The following is a 23,892-nucleotide window of genomic DNA, read 5'->3' as shown; positions in this document are numbered from 1 at the left end:
ACTTATCACCAGTGGGAGAGTTTTAAGTCAAGGAATGAAATATATGTTCCAGACTTCCAGACGATGAGCAATGAAATACTGTGTATGCATTCTAATGTACTATGTGACTTTCTGTCTGAAAGTGAAGAATATGGTGATCACAAAGACATATATACAGTTCTGCTAGCGGCACAGTCAATTGGTGGCCAGTAACCAGCTACATTTACTCAAGTATAATATATGTATTTGTACTTTCCTGTGTTTTTTTCCAATGGTACTTATGTTAAGTCTATGCAACTGTACATTTATTTATTTATTCATTTATTTACTTTACAAACACTATGTGAAACCTAACATGGTCTTCTGTTGCTTATTGGCCTTTCAAGTTTAATGTCAAAATGGTTCATGGGCGACAGCACCTGTACCACTTTCCAAATTTACTGTTACATTTTAGTGCAAAAATGCATCAAAGACAGAAGAGCAGTGTCTGCTGGATGCATGAAGAACATCACTAGCACTTTTATTAACATCTCAGTAATTATTTTTTTTTCACTTGCTTTTTGTATTTCCACTCCACTTGTTTTTGAAAGGTATGTCGACATCTATTTGAGCCATTATTCTCTACCCACCTACTCTACTCTAACTCTGAGGAACTATAAAGGAGGGATACACCAAAAATAAAACTGTGATAATAAAGACTCCTGGTTCAATGTCCATACTGACTGATGCCAGATTTGCAACCGCACACCTAGCAACTTCTAGAAGGCCATTTTTTTTAGTTCCACAGCAAAGAGACTTTTAAACAAGAAGAAGAACAACATGCTGCCACTACAACATACAATGTGTTCTTTGTTAGCGATCTCAGAGCTAGTCGTGGGATAGCTGTGGCACTCTTTCAACTATTCTTGATTGGCTCCTTAAGCATAAATATGGATCATGGATATATAAACAATTATAAACAACCGTGTTGTGAACATACATCCCTTGTGTATAGAAAACTATTTCCCTTGCAGATGTCAGAGTACATGGTAGGATTATGAATGTAAAAACAATCTTCTCTCTTCCCAAAATACAAACAAAAATAAATTCAGAGAAAATGGCTGTTAATGATGCAACTGATTTCCAATAAGAGTGCAATAATTACATGATATGTCCATGTGACAACATACATAACTTTGTGGACACCTTACTAATGAATGCATTCAGATACTAAATGTTGCGCACATTGCTGACACAGATGTGCAAATGCACACACACACAAATTGTCTAGTCCCTAGAGACGTATCGCCAATGGAATAGGATTCTCTGGAGCAGATAAGTATGATCCTATTGGCACCATGTCTAAGTGTGGGCTAGGGGGTATAAAGCCCCCAGCATTGAGCTGTGGAGCAGTCGAACTATGTACTCTGATATGGCAGTGCTCCATCAAATAATTTTGGGATGACTTTGAGGAGTTAGGGAAGATGTGGGGTGGTGAACATCCTGACCTCACTCTTGTTGCTAAATGCAATCAAATCTTCACAACAATGTTCTAAAATCAAGCAGAAAGCCTTCCCTGAACAACAGAGACAGTTACTCTAACAAAAGCAGGATAAACTCTTTTTAAAATACCCTTGATTTCAGAACAAATGATGAATAATGAGGTGTACCAATACTTTTGTCCTTGTAGTGTATTTGAGTAAGAGGTTGGTTATAGAAAAGCATTCACCTACTCTACAGCTTACCAGAACACAACTAATGTCAGCTACACAAAGGAGCTCTGAGGAGCACTCTGGTGTCACCATCAGAGCTGCTTTTTTGAGTCCAAAACTGGCAGTGCTCCAAGAACATGCCTTCTGAATGCATGCTCGGTAAACATTCCCATCATCGCCCTCACGACTGAACCCAGATCCCAGTGGGTTTCCTTTCAGCTATTTCCATTAGACTCCTTTTTGTCAAAGTTCCAAACTATAACCCAGGCATCCATATGGGCAACTACCTCTGTTGCATCCAGTCAGAAACAGCAGCAGGCTGTGGCATTTAATGAAGTCAATGCATTACATTAAGACATTATTTGAAAGCTGCTTCTGTATAAGCTGCAAGGATGCCTCAGCTGCTCACCTCCTGTTGCTGGCAACTTGGAGGAATATCCCTCAGGGGGTCAACGGAAAGCAGTATTCTTGGCTTAGTGAGCTTTTGGCTTGTTACACTTGGGGCCTCAAAGAGTAACACAGTACATCACTATATCAATTCCACCTGCACATCTAACCTTCTTTGGAATAATTGTAAAAGAAGCAAGGAATCCAAACCAAGGTTGCCACTGAACAAGGTATGTTAGATCAATTAGTCTTCCCTGCCTATTGACAGTACATATGGGTGCAAATACCCATTCTGTCTGTAGTAGATACTCAATACAGTACACTTAAAATAGTTGTATTGTCAGTTAACTGTCTGCCGTGAGCTCTCAAGAACCTGAGGGTGTGGGTCCTGAAGATAATCAGTTTTGGGAATAGATGTGCAGTAAGCAGATTAATCTATTTGGATGTCACAAATCAGATGTGGCACATCAAAGCACTGCTTTATAGCAATATTTGTGTAAAACAGCAATGCAACCAAACTTGAATGAGGTTCAATAATGTCATTTTTCCACTGAAAAGCATGTGACTTATCCACAGCTGTACGCCCCCTGCTGTTCAAAGTGACAAGGCCAACAGCAGCTGGCCCCGGTGTTTTCAAAACAATGGGCACCTGATTCTGGCACAGGGACAGACTCCGTCACTTGGTCAGATAAACTGGCAGCCAGTACATCTGGCATCCCTATCACAAGACAGCCAGTTGGTGGCCAGGGGCATGAGGGCCATGCTACAGTGCTTTAAATGTAATTTAAACTGGCTGCAAATCAAATGATGCACTGTTCAATTACAAGGGAAAAGTGGTGGCTGAGGCTGTAGAGAAAATTGTGCCTTTGCCAGATAAGCAGGAAGACTGGGGAGATTTAGGAAAATTAAACCCTGATATGGCTTGAGGCTTGGCAATATAATACTATATAACTAATTTTATACACTGATAACAAAATAGGCCGACACATTTAACATTGTCATCCTTTTTAAATTGGTTATCATTAGATTTTTTATGATTATTAGTCATAAAGTTCTTTATATATCTTTATTATTGCATAAAACACTGTTGTATGTGAACGTTTGGGCTCCGACACAGACTCAATAACTCTATAAGCATAAAACACATTATGTTTGACAAATCCTAATGCACTTTTAAAAACCTAAATGATCAGGGTGTACTGTGCAAAAGTATAAGCACCCTAAGCAATGCAAAGTTCTTCTTGATAAAGTCTCAGACCTTAATTAGAAAATCAAACCTGAGGCATGTCAGCAATTGTAATTAGAATCTATCCTCTATGCTGTTGCATGCTGGGACAGAAGGCTGAGGGTGGCTGACGCCAACAGACTCAACAACCTGATACGCAAGGCCAGTGATGTTGTGGGTGTGGAGTTGGACTCGCTGATGGCAGTGTTGGAGAGAAAGATGCTGTCTAAGCTGCATGCCATTATGGATAATGGCTCCCATCCCCTCTACAAGACGGTGATGAGACACAGGAGCACATTCAGTGCAAGACTCATTTCACCGAAATGCACCAAAGAGCACCACAGGAGGTCATTCCTACCTGTCGCCATCACACTCTATATCTCCTCCCTTAGTGTGTGACACTACGGTTCTTTGTGCAATACTGAAGGTATACTGTTCATATGTGCAATAATAATAGTACTGTAATTCGAATGTGTGCAATAATTCTGGTGCAATAATTGTCCATATTATATATACCACTATGCCACTTTACTAAATTCAGATAATATTTATATAATTTAATATTATATATATATATATATATATATATATATATATATATATATATATATATATATATATATATATTTAGGAAGCAAATTTGGTTGAATTCTGCTTCACTGGTTATGCATAGGTTGAACTAAATTCAATTGCATAATGCATAAAAAGTTCAGAAACAATCAATAAGCATGAAACCATGTACACACACACTGTGCTTACATGTACCTGTATAGGATCTTGATCCTTTAAATAAATGGAAAAAATATTTTGCTACCAGCAGTAAAATGATTTAAACCATTGATTTTTTGTGTTTTTCGGAGTACACATTCCCACTGCATATGAGCTGTGTACCCAGTAAGCTATGCACAATGTCCTCTACTATGCCTACTCTCCATTACCAGCTTTGTATTTTTCTAGGTTTGCATTTTGGCATTCAAACCAGAACAAAATATCACAGGATGCCCTTTGCATGTGCTATTCTCATTATTTCAGTTCAGTTTCACAGTTGGTGGCAATCCCTACGAAAGTGTCCTGTCACGAAAACGCAAATAGCAGCTGAGGAGGCCTTTCTGAATGTCAGTGTGCCTGGTCAGGCGAGTGACTTGATTAAAACCGAAGTAGAGATTAATCAATAGACACCCCCAGGCCACACATTCGCAAAACCCCTTTAGCTGCTTATTACTTGATCTGGATACTCCGCAGAAAACTTGGCCCTGGCCTGCCAGAAGACATCGCTTAGCCCACAGACCAGACCACCTAAGCCTACAGACTCAAATACAAATGAAACATACAGCGTTTTTGGGTCATCACTACCAAACAGCAGGCCAATTGCCTTGCTCACACTTCACCATGGAGACAGAAACACAGACAGCTTAAGTCTGGAACACAGAGCAGTACGTGGAATGTTGAACTGGAGATTTAGGATTCTGAAGAAAAATAAGTCACCAATTTTTTTACTGGTTACAAATGAGTTATCAGTGAAGAGTACAATAAATGGACAGGGGAGCACTGAGTGCAAACATACTTTTGTTCAAATAAATTTGAACAAATTATTGATGTTCTTGAAAAGGGTAAATGTACTTACAATCTCTCCAGAGCACGCAATCCGAAGAACGAGGCGGTTTTCACCGTCGAAATTTTGTTATTGCTGAGGACCCTAAGGGAGGAAGACATAATCAGCATCAGCGAAAACTCTCAAATTCATAAATAAAACATCACCATTTCATTTTTCACCCAAAATGTCTGATAAATCACTCAGAGTAGCGTTTATGCGGTCTGGGCATGTCATAAATATCCGATGAACTGCATTCTAGAGGAATATTTATGGCCATTTGAGGTAATGTAATCTAAGGCTTGTGTGATGAGAACAGATCGTAACTTTACACATCCAACACAGACACACATCCCTCTATTCCACCACAAACCGTAACCAATCAATTACATTTCCCAAACACAGCCAGCTTATGATTTCATTTGCTGTATAATAAATGTGTTCTCATATATTTATATATAATATTTATAAAATATTTATAATATTCATATAATATTTATATAATATGTAAATAATATGAGAGTTGACTGCTGTATAGATAGAAGGTTAAATTACTATCAATTCATGAGAAAGAGAATGAGAGACAGAATGGAGAAAACATTGAATCTTGCTGAGCGTCAGACCAGCCACATTACCTGCTGAAAAAGAGAAGAAGGAACATTGCAAGAGGGAGAGAGAGATAGAGAGATAGAGAGACAGAGAGAGAGAGAGAGAGAGAGAGAGAGAGAGAGAGAGAGAATAGTTAGTCTTGTTAAGCCTCAACATAAGCCATGTTATCTGAAAAAGTGAGTGGACCTTGAGTCTTGTTAAGCCTCAGACAAGCCACACTACCATTGAAGCAGGGGGGGAGGCGGTGAGTCTTGTCAAGGCTCAGTCATGTTACCTACTGCTTATAAGGGGGAGGAGACAGTGAGTCTTGTTAAGCCTCAGGCAAGCCACGTTACCTGCTGTTGAAGTAGAGGGGAGGCTGTGAGCCTTGATAAGGCTCAGACAAGCCATGCTACTTGCTGCTTAAGGGAGAGTGGACAGTGAGTCTTGTTAAGCCTCAGACAATCCAAACCTGCTGCTGAAAGGGAAGGGGAACAGTAAGTCTTGTTGTGCCAGGGCGGGGGGACAGTTAGTCTCGCTACCTACTGCCATGATACCTACTGCTTAAAGAGACACAGTGTGAGAGAAAGAAAGAGAGAGAGAGAGAGAGAGAGAGAGAGAGGCTGGGGGCTGTGTGATAAATGCCATTCTTAGTCTCTCTCCCATGTTCGCATTATTGCAGCAGCACGGCAAACAGCGTTTCTGAACTTCACATCTGCTGGAATATTGATCACAGAGGTGAGATATTAGATCATCCTGTCAAACGCAATGCTGCTCACTCAGGCATGCCGGCAGGCGTTAAGGTGTGTGTGTGTCTGTGTGTGTGAGTTTGTGTGAGCAAGAGAGACTGCTTTACATGCATGATAGGACACAATGTGCCTTCTCTACTCTGCACACTTGCAACTCAAGCTTGTTCGATTCTGTGCTCTGCTCCAGCCTTCTTCAAGGTTGTATGCAGTTTTCAAGGGCCAGACAGGCGTAGCCTGAGAGGGCGTAGCTAAATACAGATACTGTGACACGTGTCATCTATGGAAGAGATGGGTGATACCACTTCCAATCCAGAGTAATACCAAAGCTGGTAAACCAATACAATTTCTGACACCCATATTGTGGAAAAAGGAATTTCTCTTTTATTTCTTTCAAATTGACAATAAACAATGTTAAGATGTTGACACACGCAGTTCCCATGCCTAAACTCAACTGTAAAAACAAAAAATGTTTTTGGGATGTCAACAACGTATTTGCATATATCCGTTTCCTATAAATCCGTCAACCTATATACCTATAAATATATAAATCTCAGTACCAATATTTATTATGTGAAAATCAATTCTCATAAGAAAACATCAGGACTGACTGAATGTACTAGTACTTCAGTATTGATCCAGCCATCCCTAACCTCTGGAACACTCCTTTAAGCCCTGGGTAGAGCACTGCAATCTGCATTGCAGGCAAATTCCACATATGGTCTACTGGCAATGTTTGAGAAAACAAGGGTAGAGCTGCTTGAGGCAATTCACTTCCACTCCTGAGCACACAGAGACAATAAATACAAATTACCATACAGAACAAAAACAACCGCAAACAATGAAGTCTGTGAATATGGGCTAGTGCAGAGGTTTAAACCTGCGCACAGTAAACAAAGTTTTTATTAGCAGTGTCACTGCCAATGGCCCAATACTGGCAAGGACTCATAAAAAAAAAAAGATAAATGGCAAGAGTGAGATTGTGACCCTGCGTGATTGTAATGTAAAGGGCAGTGATCTACTCCCAGAGGCTGCCCTCTGTCTGACTGTTCAAGAATCTGAACAATCCCTCTAATCTCATAACCCTGAAATGCTGACGATCTCACGCTATGTGACTGGACTGAGATTCTGAGAGAATGCCTCTTCCACAGCCAATCAAAAATAAACCTTTACCTCTTGAAAACCTTCAAGAGCTAAATGCTCTTTTGCAAGAATCTGCTGTACACTGTACAAAAAAGTGTTGTTTTAACTTACGAAAAGTAATGAATCAGATGGGGATAGTTAGGTTGAACAACTTACTGAAAATTTACAGTGTATTTTTAAACTTCAGGAAGCTTTTGTATGCTTGCCACATAGTTGATATCACTTTGTAAGGCTTCCCCTGTGCTAGAGTAGGGCAAGAAATTGCAAACCCATCTCTCAGTCTTTAGAAACATTGACAGCACTCTTAATTCCTTCACCTTGCAGAAAACTCTCTTATAGAAGAAACTCTCTCACACATACAGTCAACACCCCTCTGACGTTGATGTCTAACTGTAATACGTCCTGGCTCAACACCGACCATGCTTGACTCACCTTTTCCGGCATCACCTCATCCTCAGTTCTCTACAGTCGTAGCCTAATGATTCAGAGCCTCCTCAGGTAACACACTCCTAAACAAACAACCTGTTCATTTACAGCCAGTGAGCTCAGATGTGCCATTAGTGAGGAAAATCTTTACAAGCACTTCAGAGATCTGGTAGGTTGGAAAAAATATGGCATAAATTTGCAACTGTTCAACATTCATTACGTGGAATGAGAAATACAGATTGTATGCTGCATGCTGTGCTATACAGTGCGCTGACAAGGGGTGTAAACATTCTAGCATCCATTTGAAGGTGCTGAATAAACTGGAATGATCTTGGAATGTTATTATTTGTTAGATTATCAATTATAATAATATGTAATAAAGCATGAATTCTGTTATTTAGACATGTAGTATGTCTGGAGAAGCAAGAATGACACATACACTAAAAGGGAAAGCCCTGCCTACAGTGAAGCATGGAAGTGGCTCTGTGATGCTTTGGGGCTGCTTTGCTTACTCTGGCACTGGAAACCTGTAGTGTGTGGAGGGCAAGATGTTGCTGAAACTTGGGTGTAATTGGACCTTCTAACAGAACAATTACCACAAGCATATCTCAAAGTCCACCAGGGCTGCATTTCAGAAGAAGTCCTGGAAGATTCTGGAGTGGTTGTCACAGTCACTTAAACCATGACTTAAAACCCCATAGAAAATCTTTGATGGGATTTGAAGAAGGAGGTTTGCAGCACACAAACCCAAAAATATTAGTGCACTGCAGACCACTGTCCATGGGGAATGGGCTAAGATTATTTAGGAACGCTGACAGAAGCTGATGTCTGGCTATGCATCACGTTTGCAGCAGGTCATAACAGTAAGAGGCTGCTCTATTAAGTACTAAGTACTGCTGAATTTGGAAAAAGCATTTGTTAAACGAGTTGTGCTGAGCTATTTTATTTCTTTCTTGTTTGATTTGTTCATTACAAACAGCTGAAAGTTTGTAAAGTTTTGCTAATAAGCCTGTTTTGCAATGTGGATTGAATAATTTTTGCAACTGTACATGGCTTTCAGATGCATGAATGAACTCATAAGTATAAGTTCATTTTATTTTCCTCACGGACTGCCATTCATCTAACACTGTCATTATTTTCTTTTGCCCACTCTTTTTCCCGCTCCCTCTTACTTTCTCACCACATGCAGCATGGCAAGAACAGAGGCTGTGTGTTTGTGCAAAGTGAAGCGTGTGAGTGTGTGCAGCACTGTGTTCGTGGCTCTGTTTGGCCAGCGGAAACTCAGCCGCTCCTCGACCCCCTCATGCCTTTTCCAGGCCTCTGCGCAACGTCCAGGAAATCGCAGGCAAAACATAATTGTACATTATGTAAACAGCGCATGCCGAAAATCTGGAGTGTCCTTCCAACTTTCTATTTACAATATCAATTATGTTCTCTAAGGATAAGCAGCAAGAGTGAACGAGAGAGAGAGAGAAAGAGAGAGAGAGAGACAAGAGATAGAAAGACAAAGAGACAGAGAGAGAGAGAGAGAGAGAGAGAGAGAGAGAGAGAGAGAGAGAGAGAGAGAGAGAGAGAAAGAGAAAAAGAGAGAGAGAGAGAAGGAGAAGACAAATCAAATATTGTCTCACTAGGGCTGCCGGAGCAAATGGTCTATGTCATTGCTCTCTGTGTTTCTCTGATCGCTTCCATCAGGAAAGGGTGCACAGGGCAGAAACACACTTACACACACACACACACACACAGTCTCTCTCTTTGACATTCCCATATACAGTATGTAGCTGTGGAGTTTGGCAGTACAAAGAGGGCCTCTTTTAAGTCTGTGTGTTTTGGAGTGTGTAGCAGCCTCCTCGTGGACCTGTCTGCTGCGTATGGGTGGAAGTTAGTTTCAGAGACATTATTCACTCACTCTACATTAGCACGCCTTCCTATTCTCATCTCCACTTTCAGCTCTCAGAAATCCACAGCTGGCCGGGCCCAGAGTAGAGCACACTCAGACTGTCCCGTGCACAGCCAAAGGCAGCTTGGGCCTTCTGTTGCCGCGCTGCGTTATTATAAAGACGGCTGAAACGAAAATAACCCCAACTGCAAGTCTCCTCAGGCAGCAATCACATGGAACAAGTAGGGTAGAGATCACAATTTAAACTATTACAAACATCTCGAGCGGACAGCCCGACTCTTTCCAGCCTCAAATCCAAACCCCTTGTTATTCTGTAATATCGGGTTTCTTGGAACGGCTAACCAAAATAACATATTTCAAATCGACTAACATTGATCTTGGACGTGAAACAGTCATAGCTCAGGAGTTCAGATGGATATTAGGAGAGCCTCAAATAGGCTCTGAGGAGCGGTGAGGAGAAGCAGCTCCACGTACTGTGGCCCATCTGGTTGGACAGTGCAGAGTAGCACTTGTGGCTATTTTAGCCACCAGTCCTGGAAGATCGTTTTTCGTTTCTTCTTCCTTTGTTTTGTTGACTTTTTTTATAACTGGACAAGCTTGACACCATCACTGACTTCATTGGCTCTATCTTGTTTCATTTGGCTTAGAAAGTGTAACACTTCTACATTATGCTGCGTGAGCCATCCGAATATGTGTGAGCTGTCTGAATCAAACTGTCCTGCGGTTTGCCTGATCCTGAAGTGAAAGGCAAACACTTACTGTGTTGGTACAGTGGCTCAGAACCTACGGATCACCACAGGATCATCAATTTCCATTTTTTTAGCTGCCTCCAAACACACACACACAGACACACACACACGCATGCTACACAACCTAATAGCTTTCAACACATTATCAACGCTGTGTGTGTATGGGGCCTCTCTGTGGTGCGGGGTCAGGCAGAGTTGACATGTTCTCCCGCTCATAAGCTCACCCCCACAGACAGAAGCCGTGCTCTTGGGGCTTTAACTCAGCTGCTTTACGATGTTTAGGAAAGCTGGAGCGCACAACACACTTTTGAGGGCCGCAGCTGCCAGCGGGCCAGCAGATTTATGACAGTTTAAATAACCTCACTATTTATTCTATTCACAGAAAGGGAGGCAGGGACAACAGCACAGTAACGGATCCTTGGCAGGCTCTCTATTTTCCTTTCTTAATATTTTTAGATGGCTGAACGCATCGGACACATTCTTGGGCTTTCTGAAGGGTACAATGGGATTTATGAACTTTTGTGATATTATGTGTGTATGTGTGCATGAGTGTGAGAGAGCAAATGCATATATATATGTGGAGAAAATGGCTCAAAGGAACTTTTTGTTTTGTCTATGCAGCGTGTGATGTGCTTTCTGAATGATACTCTCAGATATCTACCACAATAGAAAGTGGGGTAGAGGTAGCAGAGCAAACGGAGAGAACTAAGTTGTGACTTAGGAAAGCATGGGTTTGATTCCAGCTGCTTTTCAGAGTAACATAACATTCAGAGTAACATAAGCATTTGTCTTTTATTTGTTTGAATCCCTCTTTATAGCCAACATACATGACAAGGCTACAGTGTAACTGAAGTGTATTATCATTAATAATAATAATAATAATAATAATAATAATAATCAATACGAAGAAAGATAAGGAGAATGATTTTTACACTTTACATTACACATTACATTTTTATCTATCATGTTTCATCTTTATTGTATCAAAGTATAATAATTGTATTAGTCAGCTAACATGTAAACCAACTTGCCAATATGGTTGACTGCTTTATATTAAACTCCAGTTCTAGAGGATTATAGCACTGCACTTTAGTTTTGCACAATTGCTTGATGCTTTATGGACAAGATTCTGTACAGGCAAATCAAATTGTGCATGCTAATTCAATATCAATAGTCATAAACATTGCAATTGCAAAGAAAGGTACAATTTAGTAACAAATGTGCTTTGAATAGAGTGGAGGGAGTCACTGCAACCAAGCCCACTGGGTGGCAAAGAAAAGACTGAATGAATAAGTGGCAGTGTTAGCATTCAGTGTAAATGCCGCTAAAACAAAACAGGAAAGAGCTGTTGTGCGACTGACTGTACAAACAGATTCACTATCCTTTTACAGACTGCCAAAAGCTGGATTGCTGCAATTTTGGAATCCAGGCACCGAACCATATAAGAGTTCACTGCTTGGTGAAGTTATGCTCTGCAAACAGGTGGGTAAAAACAAGCCCACTGTAGTTTATCGACACTCTCAGTTCGATTAAAAGGGAAAGCAAATCAAACTCAAAGGAACCAGTCTACTAAATGTGCCCGAAAACAGTCAAAAACACTCCTAGGGTCATTGACTTGACTTTGCGCTCTCAGATATGAGGTTTTATCCTATAAATGTGTGTGATTTGAGCCTCCATTAGCCCTGTTCCTTTGGATTTTGGATGAATTGATGTTGAGTCCAACTGCCTTTAACCTGAGCAGACAATGTTGTTTTGTTTCCGGTTTGGCTGTTTTCCCTAATAAACGCAGGCATGTTGCAGAATGTTTTGCCACTCAGTCACTCCGACTAAAGGGGGCGTGTTCCAACTAAATATTTAATAAAGTTGACATTTCTAGAGTTTTGTTTTTCATACAAAACAGATTGGATTTGAAAATCAGATATATAAATTAGGCCACAACAATCTGAATACTTATCTCTGTTAGATCCAACATGTGTTCAATTTGTTTTACCATTCCATGGGTTTGGTATTAAACATTGTGATACTACAGTCAAAGGTAGACCTTTTGCACAGCTTAGGCTATGTTCACATTACCAGGCAGAAGTGACTCAAATCTGATTTTTTTCAGGGCTGCATTAATTGCATGCATACAGGCAAAGGGGCGCATGAAATCCCATCTGACCATTCACATTTATGTCACAAGCCCACAAATCAGATATGTATCTGATCTAGGACCACAGGACAAACTAGACCTGAGCCAGAAATCTGAAATTGATTAATGAGGCCAGTAATGTGAACATAACCTTGTGTTTTCCCTTCTCTAACACATCTCACACACCTCATGCATCTGGCAAACTATGCAGTATCTCAGCTCTAACTTTAATTTGAAAAGGTGAACAGTTCAGTTCAATTCTAATAGTTTGTGTAGTGCTTTTTACAGCAGGTCTTAGAGCCAAAATCCCTAGATTACACTAAAAGCCTACAGAAAGCCCATGGCCATCATGGTTCACTGGACTTCTAGAGACCACTGAATGACAGTGTATGCTTGCCTCAGGTGCTCTCCGTAGAGAGATGAGGCAGTGCTGATGCCCAGGACCAGAGAACATGCCCTAAGGGTGGCATATCGTTTCAACAGCTGAAATCACAACTTTTAAGATTATGCCACCACACCTCATGCAATGCCTTTGTTGTCTGATTTCACTACTGTCAGTGAGGTCTACAGAGTCAGAAAGAGAGAAAGAGACAGAGAGAGAGAGAGAGAGAGAGAGAGAGAGAGAGAGAGAGAGAGAGATTGTATGGTTATGGACTGAGGGCCTCTCTGGCCCTGTCATTTAACATTAAGAGCCGCTGGGCTGCTGCTATGTGTGTGTTAACCTGTGCCCTTCACGCACTGAAAAGCACTTGCTCTCTGCCTGTCAAATATTCATACAGAAGCACTTAGAGCACAGGAGAGTGTTAGCAACAGGCTACAAGCAACACTTGAGACGAAACAAGCCAAAAAGCTATTGACTCAGAGACAACAAGAGTGAGAAACATAAAGAGTGTGAGAGAGTAAAAGAGAGATATTGGAAGAAAGAAAGAGTGCAGGTCACATTAAAAAGGTGACCCCCACCTACTTCAAGCTAAGAATATTAAAAGGTACAAAGAATGTGTCGCCCTGAAAATACTGGTATCTCAGCTCACGATAAGACTGATGAGATCTTGAGCACCCCTTTCAGACACTCTTAATCATAACCGCGTCAGGTTCCAAGTCTCAAGTGGAGCGGTATTAATACTGACTGACACTTAAAATGAGAAGGGGAAAGGCTATTGCTCAAATGCTGCGATTATTGCCAATCACACTGAGGAGAGCGCAAGCCAAACAAATTAAGAGGTAAAGCAGTGCCAGCCTAATCTGACCGTGTTTGCATCAGAAGCAGAACTGCAGAGCTGCTTCAGCGAGGTTACTTTCAATATTTTTAATATTCAAGTCAGATAGAGAAATGTAAACAGAACAGTGAAAAGGGGATGGAATACATTAACACCTCCATGCACAGCCTAGGATTTTAAAAATGACACATACTTTGTTTTGGAAAACCACCGACTTTGGGAAGTGCTGGATCTCGGGTGGACTTTTTTGATGTTACTACTGTGGTTTGCTGATAGAGCCTGAAAGATTCTGTTAGAGGTCAGGCAGCCTTACTGGTGGCATGTGCATTATGCCAGTGGAAAACCACAGATTGATTTAAATTTGGTGAACTTATCCAACACAAATCACCAGTAAAATGTGATACCCAGGTAAGTCTGACTACTGTAAACTACACAGTCACTTCCAGATATGCCAGATTAAGTCTGAAAGGAGGAGGCAGGAATCCAAAAAAGCATCTGCTCAACCTAAAACCAGACAAAACGAAAACACTGCCTATTTCATCCTATCAATTATTGAAGTGAGGCGTGGTTCCACGCAAAGAAAGTGCCAGAGTGTAGACAGATCTTTTCAACAAGACATATTAACTTAACTGCATGGCGAAAGCTAGCTCTGCACAGCCTTGCTCTCTCTGTAGTTGATACAGTGTCTCTGGTGCCAGAACAGCTGTCAGTAAGTATTCACAATCACATTCTTGTCTTCAGCAGTAGCAGCACTGAACTAGATCTGGCCTCATGTCGGCACACAGACTTGACCATTTCATGGATCTGCCTTCTTCTACCACTTAGACTGGACACATCTGTGGACATCAGACAATCCCTTAGGACAGGAAAAGCCACGGACTTAGATTGACCCCAAGTTGGGCAATGCATCTCTCTTTAAAAAAAACATAGTAAATGCGTATGTAAAAGCCTAATCAACCTAGGCCAGTCCGATTTCCATACGCAGAGCCTGCACAAACAGTAATATAGCCCTGAGACTTCTGAAAACTCCAAAAACAAGTGACAATCCAAGTGACAATCAGTGCAAACCAGCATGTTTTCATTTTTCTCAGGCTAATCCAATAATTCTGTCCTGCCCAATAAATCAGACAAAATTGCCTCTTCAGTCTGCTGGCCTTACAAAAGAGGGCATCCTGCTCCCGGCGCTCAGACGAGTAATAATGCCAGCATGCTAACAAGCATACAGCTGCACTCCAGGGTGTAGGGCAATGAAGAGGAGAATGGAGGAGACCAGGGGGAGGCATTAGCTCACACCCAGAGGAGTACACACTTCAGTTGGCTTACCCTTGGCCATGTGCACACTTCCCTCTCAGAGCTATTTATTTTTCCAGTGAGCAGAAACAAAAGTGAGACGAGGGAGGCCACTTCAGTATGATAAAAGGTCACACTTCCTAGTGCAGGAACAAGACTTCCTGGCCAGCCAGGACCAAAACATAGCATCAGGATTCTGGTCAGCACGGACAAGCATGCCCACACACACACACACATGCAGAAGTACTTGAATAATATGTTATTCACATATTTCTGATTAGTGTGAATATTTTATAACATCTGAATTACATATACCCTGATACCTATGAAAAACTACAAACTAGCCTAAATGTTAAGATGCAGTCTTATTACTCTTATATCTGCCTGCATTTTAAATGCATAAAATTATAAAAAGTACATTGCAGATTCAAACAGTGCCACGGTCAGTCTATTTTGAGCATATATAGAATCATATTCAGATGACAAAAAGCCCATTTTGTTAACTACATGTACACTTGGCATTACAATAAGCATACACTGGAATAAGCAAGTGAGGAATCGCTCACCATGGGCGCCTAAGTATGTTCAGGCCTCCAATAATCAAGCATTTTTAGGTGCAGTGGTAATGACATTCAGTTCCCAACAGAATGCACTAAGTGAAGAAACCTGACCGCATTTGAAGCAAGCTGAGGTGATTTAAGCATGATCACCTACCCGAGGGAACCACATTTCAAACAGCATTGTTAATTTCACACTAACCTTCATCTCTTGTTACCTGAACACTGACTGCACAAACATTTTACATCTTGAGGTGCGAAAAAAAGCCCGCAATTATATGTGGTAGGGAATCGAATGCATGCAGCGGACTGTTCCACTGTTCCACAGTGAATATGGCGAGCAACAGGGTCTAGTTTCAATGCTTACATGTGTTTTAGGTACCTTGTACCTAATGTAGATTATGGCTATGTTTGGCCAAAATGGGATAATATTTGCAAGACAGAACAAAGATAAGGATAGTCTTTGAGCCTTGGATGCCCAACATCTTGTTGCTAGTTCCTCGAAACCACTGTTGAAATGTGCTCACTACTGCTGACTGGGAACACCCCACAAGTCTTGCTGTTTTAAAAATGATTCCTAGCCATAATGATTTAGCCCTTGCCAAAGTTGATCAGGTCTGCCTATTTATTCCACTTCCACCACACTGACCTTGAAAACCGTCTACCGTCTAACATATATCACAGGCCTTGACATGCACTATTGGACATGCACTATTCACTTCATCTATGGGCGACATAGTGTTGTGGCTCATTGCTGTATGCACACCATATATCACTGTACAGGAGTCATGCTTCTCTTCTATAACAACAGAAAATACAATTTAGATTTCTAAAGCCTCATTTTAGTTCACATTCAAAGCACATATGATGTGACTTGTCAAGGCAAAGGAGCACAGACAGTCCTGCATTCAGTCCAAGTTCAAGATTATTTTTGCAGCGCTTTTAACATCAGACGTCACAAAACAGCATTACAGGTATGTGGGTCCGATCCCCAGGTGAGCAAATCTAAAGTAACAGTAGCAAGAACGTACTCCCGTAGAACAAGAAAATGAAACCTTAAGAGGGACCAAGACTCAAAATGAGAGCCTATCCTCTTCTGGTCAATACTGTATAACAAAATAAAAGGCACCAAATGCATGAAATAAAGAAATAAAGAATATATATTTGATCTATCTGATCTGTCAGAGCACAAAACACTCAACAAGATTACAAATTTCTCAGTATAGTCACACTATACACAAGCAGAAATGCTGTGTTTACTCAGCATGTCTTTACAATTATACTGTATCATTGTACAATATAATTATTGCATCCGTGATAATTGTATCATTAATTATGTAGCTCTAACAGTGTGCTGATGTTGCAGCCATTCAACTACACTGACCCAAATGCAGTGAATAGAAATGGCAGAACTTGCATCTTTCTGCCATTCTACTGTATTAAAGGGAATTGGCTGTGAGCGGAAAAAGAAATAAATAAACAACACGGCCTAAAACAAATTTACAAACGATTAAACGATAATGTTATTGACTTCTTGTATGTAATCTCACCACTTAGGAGTGTCAGAAAATAGGCCTCCAACACAGCAATTACGTTCTAACTCCTCTGAGTAAGATAGCCATTTCTGCTGGGGAGATAAACTAATCAGCTTCATCTGAGATGTGTTTTCAGTAAAGTAATAGGATCCAACTCAATAAACGTACAGCACAGTACAGTCCAACAATGTCAATGCACTTACACAGAAAAAAAGAAATATACTTCTGCAAATTAAAATTTCATGATACCCTCTCAGCATGAGATTAGCTGTAATGCATGTTTAATATAGTACCTAAAGGGGCAAAGTGATTTTGTTTATACAGATTATGGCCAACATCTTAATTTGATCAAGACTGCAGCATCCTGACTGAATGTATTTCTGTGCCGTCTCGGTCAGTAAAGTAGACATTTTTAGATATTACACCGTTCTTAGCAGTTAAGTATACACAAACTGTTTTTTTTTTATTAATTCATGTATTTGACAATAACAAGTTCTTGTTATTGGTTATTGTAATATGCAACACCTTATAACAGATTAAGAATGAAATATTTAATATATAATATATCTCATATAACCGCCATAAACCTGCATGTAGGTTTAGCTGATTTAAGAGTAGTGGTGAGTACGGACCCCCTCACCCCCCCACACCGTTTTTCGGAAAGCACGTTAACTGTAGATTAATCTCCAAAATTTAACCACAAAGTTAAGTAACTCAATTCTACTTAATAATTAATTCATTCTACTGTAACTTTTACTTTTACTTTTTACAATAATAATCCTCAAAATCCAAATGCAGAGCCGCAGTAAAAACTTACAGACTGAGCAGCTGAGGAGCATGTGGCCACGAGAGCCGCAAAGCAACACATCAAGCACGAGCATGCATTTGAAGCCACATCACTCTGGTGTGTGAGTGGACAGAAGAGTTCTATTACTGTGATGTGTGGGAGTCTCAATAACAATCAAAAATATACCTTAAAACAACCACGGATGGACTACCTGAAGAGACCCACACTGAAGCTTTTGGGTTGGCCCTTACAGTACCTTGACCTAAACATCATGGAAAACTGTGGACAAACAAACTGGGTAGCAAGATACCCCAAGAATATCTCACAGGATCCCACAACCTCAAGAAAATAAGAATATCCAAACTACAAGGACTGAAAGGCCTTTAGCTGGCTACTGAAAATGTCCTGAGTTTGTAAAGGTTTGGTATCACAAAGTCTGCTTCATCTGATCTTACCAGCGAACTGCAACCCATGCTTATGTCTCTTGTTATTTGTTTGTTGTTTTACCTCTGCTATGAAACAAAATGTACAGAATTGGATTACTTACTGGGATCTGTATGCTATCATTTCGGATAGTTAATCTGCTCAAAATGGTAAATCATAGAGGCACAACTTAACCAAGCAAAGCCTACAACTGTCCAAGCTTGGTACTACTTTGCATGAATAAAAATGTTAAAACCATCCCTTTGTTTGTCCTTGTTGATGCAACAAAATAAAAACGATCAGAAGATTTATTTATTTATTTTACATGTCTAACCCTACAGAAATATGTGTTAAATTTATTTATGTTCATCCAGGTCTTCATTTCTGTGTTATGCATTGGTATATTTTGCTATCATGCAGACAGAAAATTTCTGAGATCGCCTTGGCCCACACACAATTCCCACAGTGAACAATCAGCTGGTTCAACACAACACATTAAACTCCATTACAGATCAGAACAAAGGAGAAAGGAAATATTAAGGAGACAAACACATGATAGCAAAGTTAGTCACCTTTTAGTTATAAGGTATAGTACTTATTATAGCAAGGAAGTTTATAGGGATGAAGACACAAGTCTTGTGTAGCTGCTGCGATGCTCTATGCTGCACTATTATCCAAGAGCAACGTTATTAAGCTCCACTACTTGTAAATAATTTGAGAAAAGAACAGATCTGATCAGGAAAAGACAGAAAGACAGAAAGATGTGTCTCTCTGTCTCTGTCACGTTTCCCTGCTCATCACTTGTGCCCAGCTGAAGTTTGTTTTTCAGGCTTTTTTCACTTAAGCCTACTTGCACCCTGCTCTGAGGAGGTCACTAACCCAGTCCCTTCATTCATTCATACTCACAGTGTGACCGTGGTGTTGGGCAGCAGCGCGGGCTCCAGCGTGTCCAGCAGGTCCGCGTCCTCACACACCACCTTCACCCTCACGGGTTGCCGGCTCAGCTCCTTGGAGCGCTCGGCCGCGCAGTGGCAGCTGTCCACGATGAGGTCCGGACAGTTCCTGCTGGACACACCGCTTCTCCACAAACCGGCAACCAGCAGAAGCACGGTAAGCACTCCCATCGCGGAAAGAGCAGGAAACACGCGGTGCCAGATGCCTTCAAGTTATGTCTTCCCAACCGTGGACATTGTAACTGACCATTTCACGCGATTAGAGCTGTTAATGTTCCTTTAGCTGACGGGTTCAGGGTGTTGCAAGGACGGCACCTGTCTCCGAAGCCGTCTCATCTCCAGACCCTCCACCGAAACTAGTCATAGCCCTCATGTTTTATCCACAGCATCAAACCCACAGAGTGCGGCTCCAACGGTCCTCCGGCAGCTGAAGTTTATCACTCACGCAGTTCACTGATCTTCAGACGCCGCTCCAGCCTCGATAAACCCTGTGAGAAAACTTTGCGCTGTGGTCTCCAGTTCAGTGAACCCGTGTCGTCTGAAGGTACATCTCCGTATGATAATGTGCTGGTGTAACAGAGGGCTGAGAGGTGAGGAATAGGTAACGGGACAGCGCAATTATGGAGAGTTTCCTTATCTTTTTAACGGCTGTCAACAGGTTGTCGTGGTGACTGGACCCGCGCGCTCTGTCAGCGGCGTGCAGCGCGGAGGCCCCGCCCACACTGAAAGCAACGACGTGACGCGGCGCTTCTATTGGCTCAAAGTTTACCACGTGACTAAAGGACATCTGTCGCCCCAAATGAGGCGTAGAAAACCTGACCAATTGCTCTTCCATTACAGATGTGCAAAGCCACAGCTGTGATATACCAACACCAGCACTGATACTTAAAAGGCTTCTTGTGCATGTTTGAAAGGAAGAGTTTGTGTTTCTATAGTTATTTTATTAACATGGCTTTTTAATAAATGTGAAAGCTGTTGGGTAGCAATAAATAAACTCATAAAGCTCATAAATACACTATTGGAGTCAAATAACTTCAAATCTGCCATTAAAGAGAATTCCGTCTAACATGGTATATCTCTGTGTTTCTGAAGCAGAGGGAAAGGTAAAAGAAAAAGTAGTTCCTACTATTCACGTTGCTTTGCTGTTATCAGTACAGAAAATACAATAAAATCTCCAAAATGGTGACTTTACAAGAGAAGGCAAGACTCAAGTTCTTAACTCTGAATGGAAGTCAATGTAAATCAAGAGTTTATTCCAAGTGATTTAGAGCATTTCTATTGGTCTATTCTTCCAGAATTATTGGCACGGTGTACAAAGCAACAACAACAACAGGGTTCAAACAATGGAGAAAACTAAAAATGGACAAAAATAAAGATACATGGTTATACATATTATATATATATATATATATATATATATATATATATATATATATATATATATATATATATATATATATGAACCATGTATCTCCATTTTTGCCCATTCTTAGTTTTCTCCATATAAGTTTTCCGAACTTTCAAGTAAGGATTGATTCTCAAAAAAGACTGAAACACTCATCCATATTTTACCCAGCAAAAAAATATTCATTGGTTCAAATAAAAAAAACAAAAAAAAAACAATACTGATTCATTGTGTGACTGCTGTGGGGCTCCCACTGCTTCGTTGGGCCATATGTTTCGGTTATTATCCCAAATTATCCAATTTTTTAAAAATTCTATATTTAATGCTCCATCTGATCTCATGGGATGTGTTGTGGAACCTGACCCAGTTTGGGCTGTTTTTGGGATACCAGGTGAAAACACTCTTCTTAGAGGTTCCACTCTCACTGTGGAAAGGTTTATAACTCTTTTAGCACATAGATAAATATTGCAATGCTGGAAACAGACACAGTCCCCTGCATACTCCATATTGATAATAGAAGTTCTGCAGCATCTTAGACTGGAACATCTCAGGTTTACTTTACAAGATTGTGTTAAAAAAAATTATATAAAAACTTACCACCTCCTTATTCACTACATAAAAGCTGGCCAATAACTACCCTCTAGGATCCTGGTTGCTAAATCCATGCTTTATCTAGCGTTTCACATCAACATCTGCCATTTAATGCTGCTTTGTATCCTGGTTAATTCTCTCACTTTCTCTCATTTTTTAATAATATTGTATGCATGTCATGGTGAAAATATTTGCCTGCAAGTAAATAAATACTTTGGTGGAATAAGTAGTTGCCACTATGATCAGAGGACCGCTAGTTTGAATCCTGGATCATGCTGCTTGTCATTAATAGCTGAAGTCAGAGATAGCAGCGCTGGCCCTGCTCTTTTAGGGGTGGGTTGGTGGCAGTTCTTCCCACACTCATAGTGTGATGAGCACAGGCATCTGTTAGCTGTTGTATCGGAGCTAGGGAGCTGGTGCTTTCTTCTGAGTGGCTGCCTAGCAATGCTGCATCAGCGGCAGTTCGAAAAACACTGGCTGACTTTTTATGCAAGCAGGACAGCAGTACCACACTGCTATCTAGAGGTTGGGGTTTAAATACAACATAAAATGAACCACTGTCTACCACCAACCATTGCATGTAAACTTCGTATTCATTAAAAATCTATACTTTGTCTGACAATCTATCTTACCCAAGGTTGGGTACTGGTCGTAGTGTGGTGTTTTTGCCCAGCCAAGGAACTAAATCCCTCTGCCCACCATCAGGCCCCTGCAACTCATCCAGAATGCAGCGGCACGGGTCATCTTCAATGTCCCTAAATTCAGCCATGTCACTCCACTGCTGCGTTCTCTCCACTGGCTTCCTGTAGCTGCTGCCCACATCAGATTCAAAACCCTGATGCTGGCCTACAAAGCCAAGACTGGACCAGCCCCTCCGTACTTGATGGCAATGGTCAATAGCCGGTCTGCACCAAGAGCCCTTCGAGCTTCAAGTACGGCTCGGCTCGACCCGCCATCCCTCCATCCCTCCCTGGGTGTCCGAACGGCCGAGTCGCTCGCTGTCTTCAAACGCAGACTGAAGACCCACCTCTTCCGAGAGTACTTGGACGAATAGAAGTACTATGGTCGCCTTATTGTATTGTGTTTAGTAATGTCTAAGCTTAGAGGTATCTTTTGAATTATTAGTCTATTCTAACTAGCTAAGGTTTTTTTCTTGGGTAAATAGCAAAGCACTTTGTAAGTCGCTCTGGATAAGAGCGTCTGCTAAATGCCGTAAATGTAAATGTAAATGTAAATCCAAGGTTGCAACAGGAAGCTAGTGTCAACTACTGCTCATTACAGACAATTTAAATCTTTGAATCCTTTCATTATATTTTTCTTTGTTGAACATTATCACCTTCCAGAGGCCCTGAAGCTTATGTTAAAGCTTAATAGAATAACATCCATCCAATGGATACATCAAAGTCCATTGATTAAAAAACTGAACATCTGCCTGGTGATGATTTGTCCATTTCACTGTGTGCATTCTCTTCAATTTCTTCCAGTGTATTCTGAAAGACAATCTTACCACCAGGCATCTTTATATGTAATACCTCTGCACTGCATTTGATTTGTACCGACTATTCATTCTCACTGCCACTAACTTCACATTAAGCATTTAGTGATCTACTAAATTAATAAAAGATAGAATCCTCAAGTGATCAGTTGTATCTGTTACCAGGTTAGAAGCCTGAGGGTGTTCTATAACAACGATATGGTTGTTTAAATTCATCATGTCACGTTATTTCTTCTTTCTTCTTTGTCTCTGTCTTTTATTAATCACTATTTATGTAAAGCTGCTTTGTGATGACAACAGTTGTAAAAAGCGCTATACAAATAAATCTGACTTGACTTAACTTAAAAGCACAAAACACTTATTAACCTGTTTCAGATCACCGTGAAATTTCAGATTGAGTAAAGAACTGTATATCCTAGGAATAAGATGACATGGGTGAGACACTAGGATGTCGAACAAAAGACTGAGACTGCACACAAATCATTGCAGAGGTCAAGGCATTCATCTGTTCAATAGACAGCAATGGAAACACTGTGTGCCAGACTAAAACTCACTAAACTCAGTACTAGCATTTATTAAACTCAGTACATATAGTTTTACTTTGTAATGAAACTGTTGACTTCAAATTCCAGCAAAACTGCTGCTCTAGGTGTTTGAGTGTGACCCAGTAGCCTACAGTGTAGATGTGTTAGCACTGTGATCTGCACCATGGCTGCAGGCTGTTGAATGTATGTGATTATAATAGCTCTGAGACAGAAGCTCAAGCAGCTGGTTCAGCTCCGAGAGCTGGAGCGGGAAAGGTGCTTCCCCTGAGTGTAGTGCACCAAATTCCTCTCTCATTATACATTACACCCAGAGAGAGGGAAGTGTGTGTGCGTGTGTGTGTGTGTGTGTGTGTGGTGGTGGTGTGGGGGGGGGCGGAATGGAGGAGAGGGAGAGAGTGGGGCAGAAAGGGAGACGGAGAATAGAAAAGAGAAAGAGAGATAGAGAGAGGGGGAACTGAGGGGAAAAGAAAGGAGAGATTGAGAGAGAAGAGAGACAGGGAAGAATAGAGGACAGAGAGAGAGAGAGAGAGAGAGAGAGAGA

General features: G+C 40.9%; 1 protein-coding gene across 1 annotated transcript in view; it reads right to left on the bottom strand.

Annotated features, from left to right (window-relative positions):
- The window catches only part of adgra1b (adhesion G protein-coupled receptor A1b), a 175,864-nt gene extending 156,351 nt beyond the window's left edge, over positions 1–19,513 (bottom strand). Inside the window, exons 1-2 of the mRNA XM_072678275.1 lie at positions 19,269–19,513; positions 4,907–4,978 (exon numbers count right to left, since the gene is read on the bottom strand). Coding sequence (XP_072534376.1) covers positions 4,907–4,978; positions 19,269–19,486 — 290 coding nt within the window. The 5' untranslated portion in view covers positions 19,487–19,513. The remainder of the gene's footprint in view (positions 1–4,906; positions 4,979–19,268) is intronic.
- Positions 19,514–23,892: the final 4,379 nt, after the last annotated feature.

The sequence above is a fragment of the Salminus brasiliensis genome, chromosome 4 (assembly GCF_030463535.1).
Source record: "Salminus brasiliensis chromosome 4, fSalBra1.hap2, whole genome shotgun sequence".
NCBI classification, from domain to species: domain Eukaryota; kingdom Metazoa; phylum Chordata; class Actinopteri; order Characiformes; family Bryconidae; genus Salminus; species Salminus brasiliensis.
Note: the sequence above shows the minus strand (reverse complement) of the source record. Positions and strands in the feature narration are given on the sequence as shown.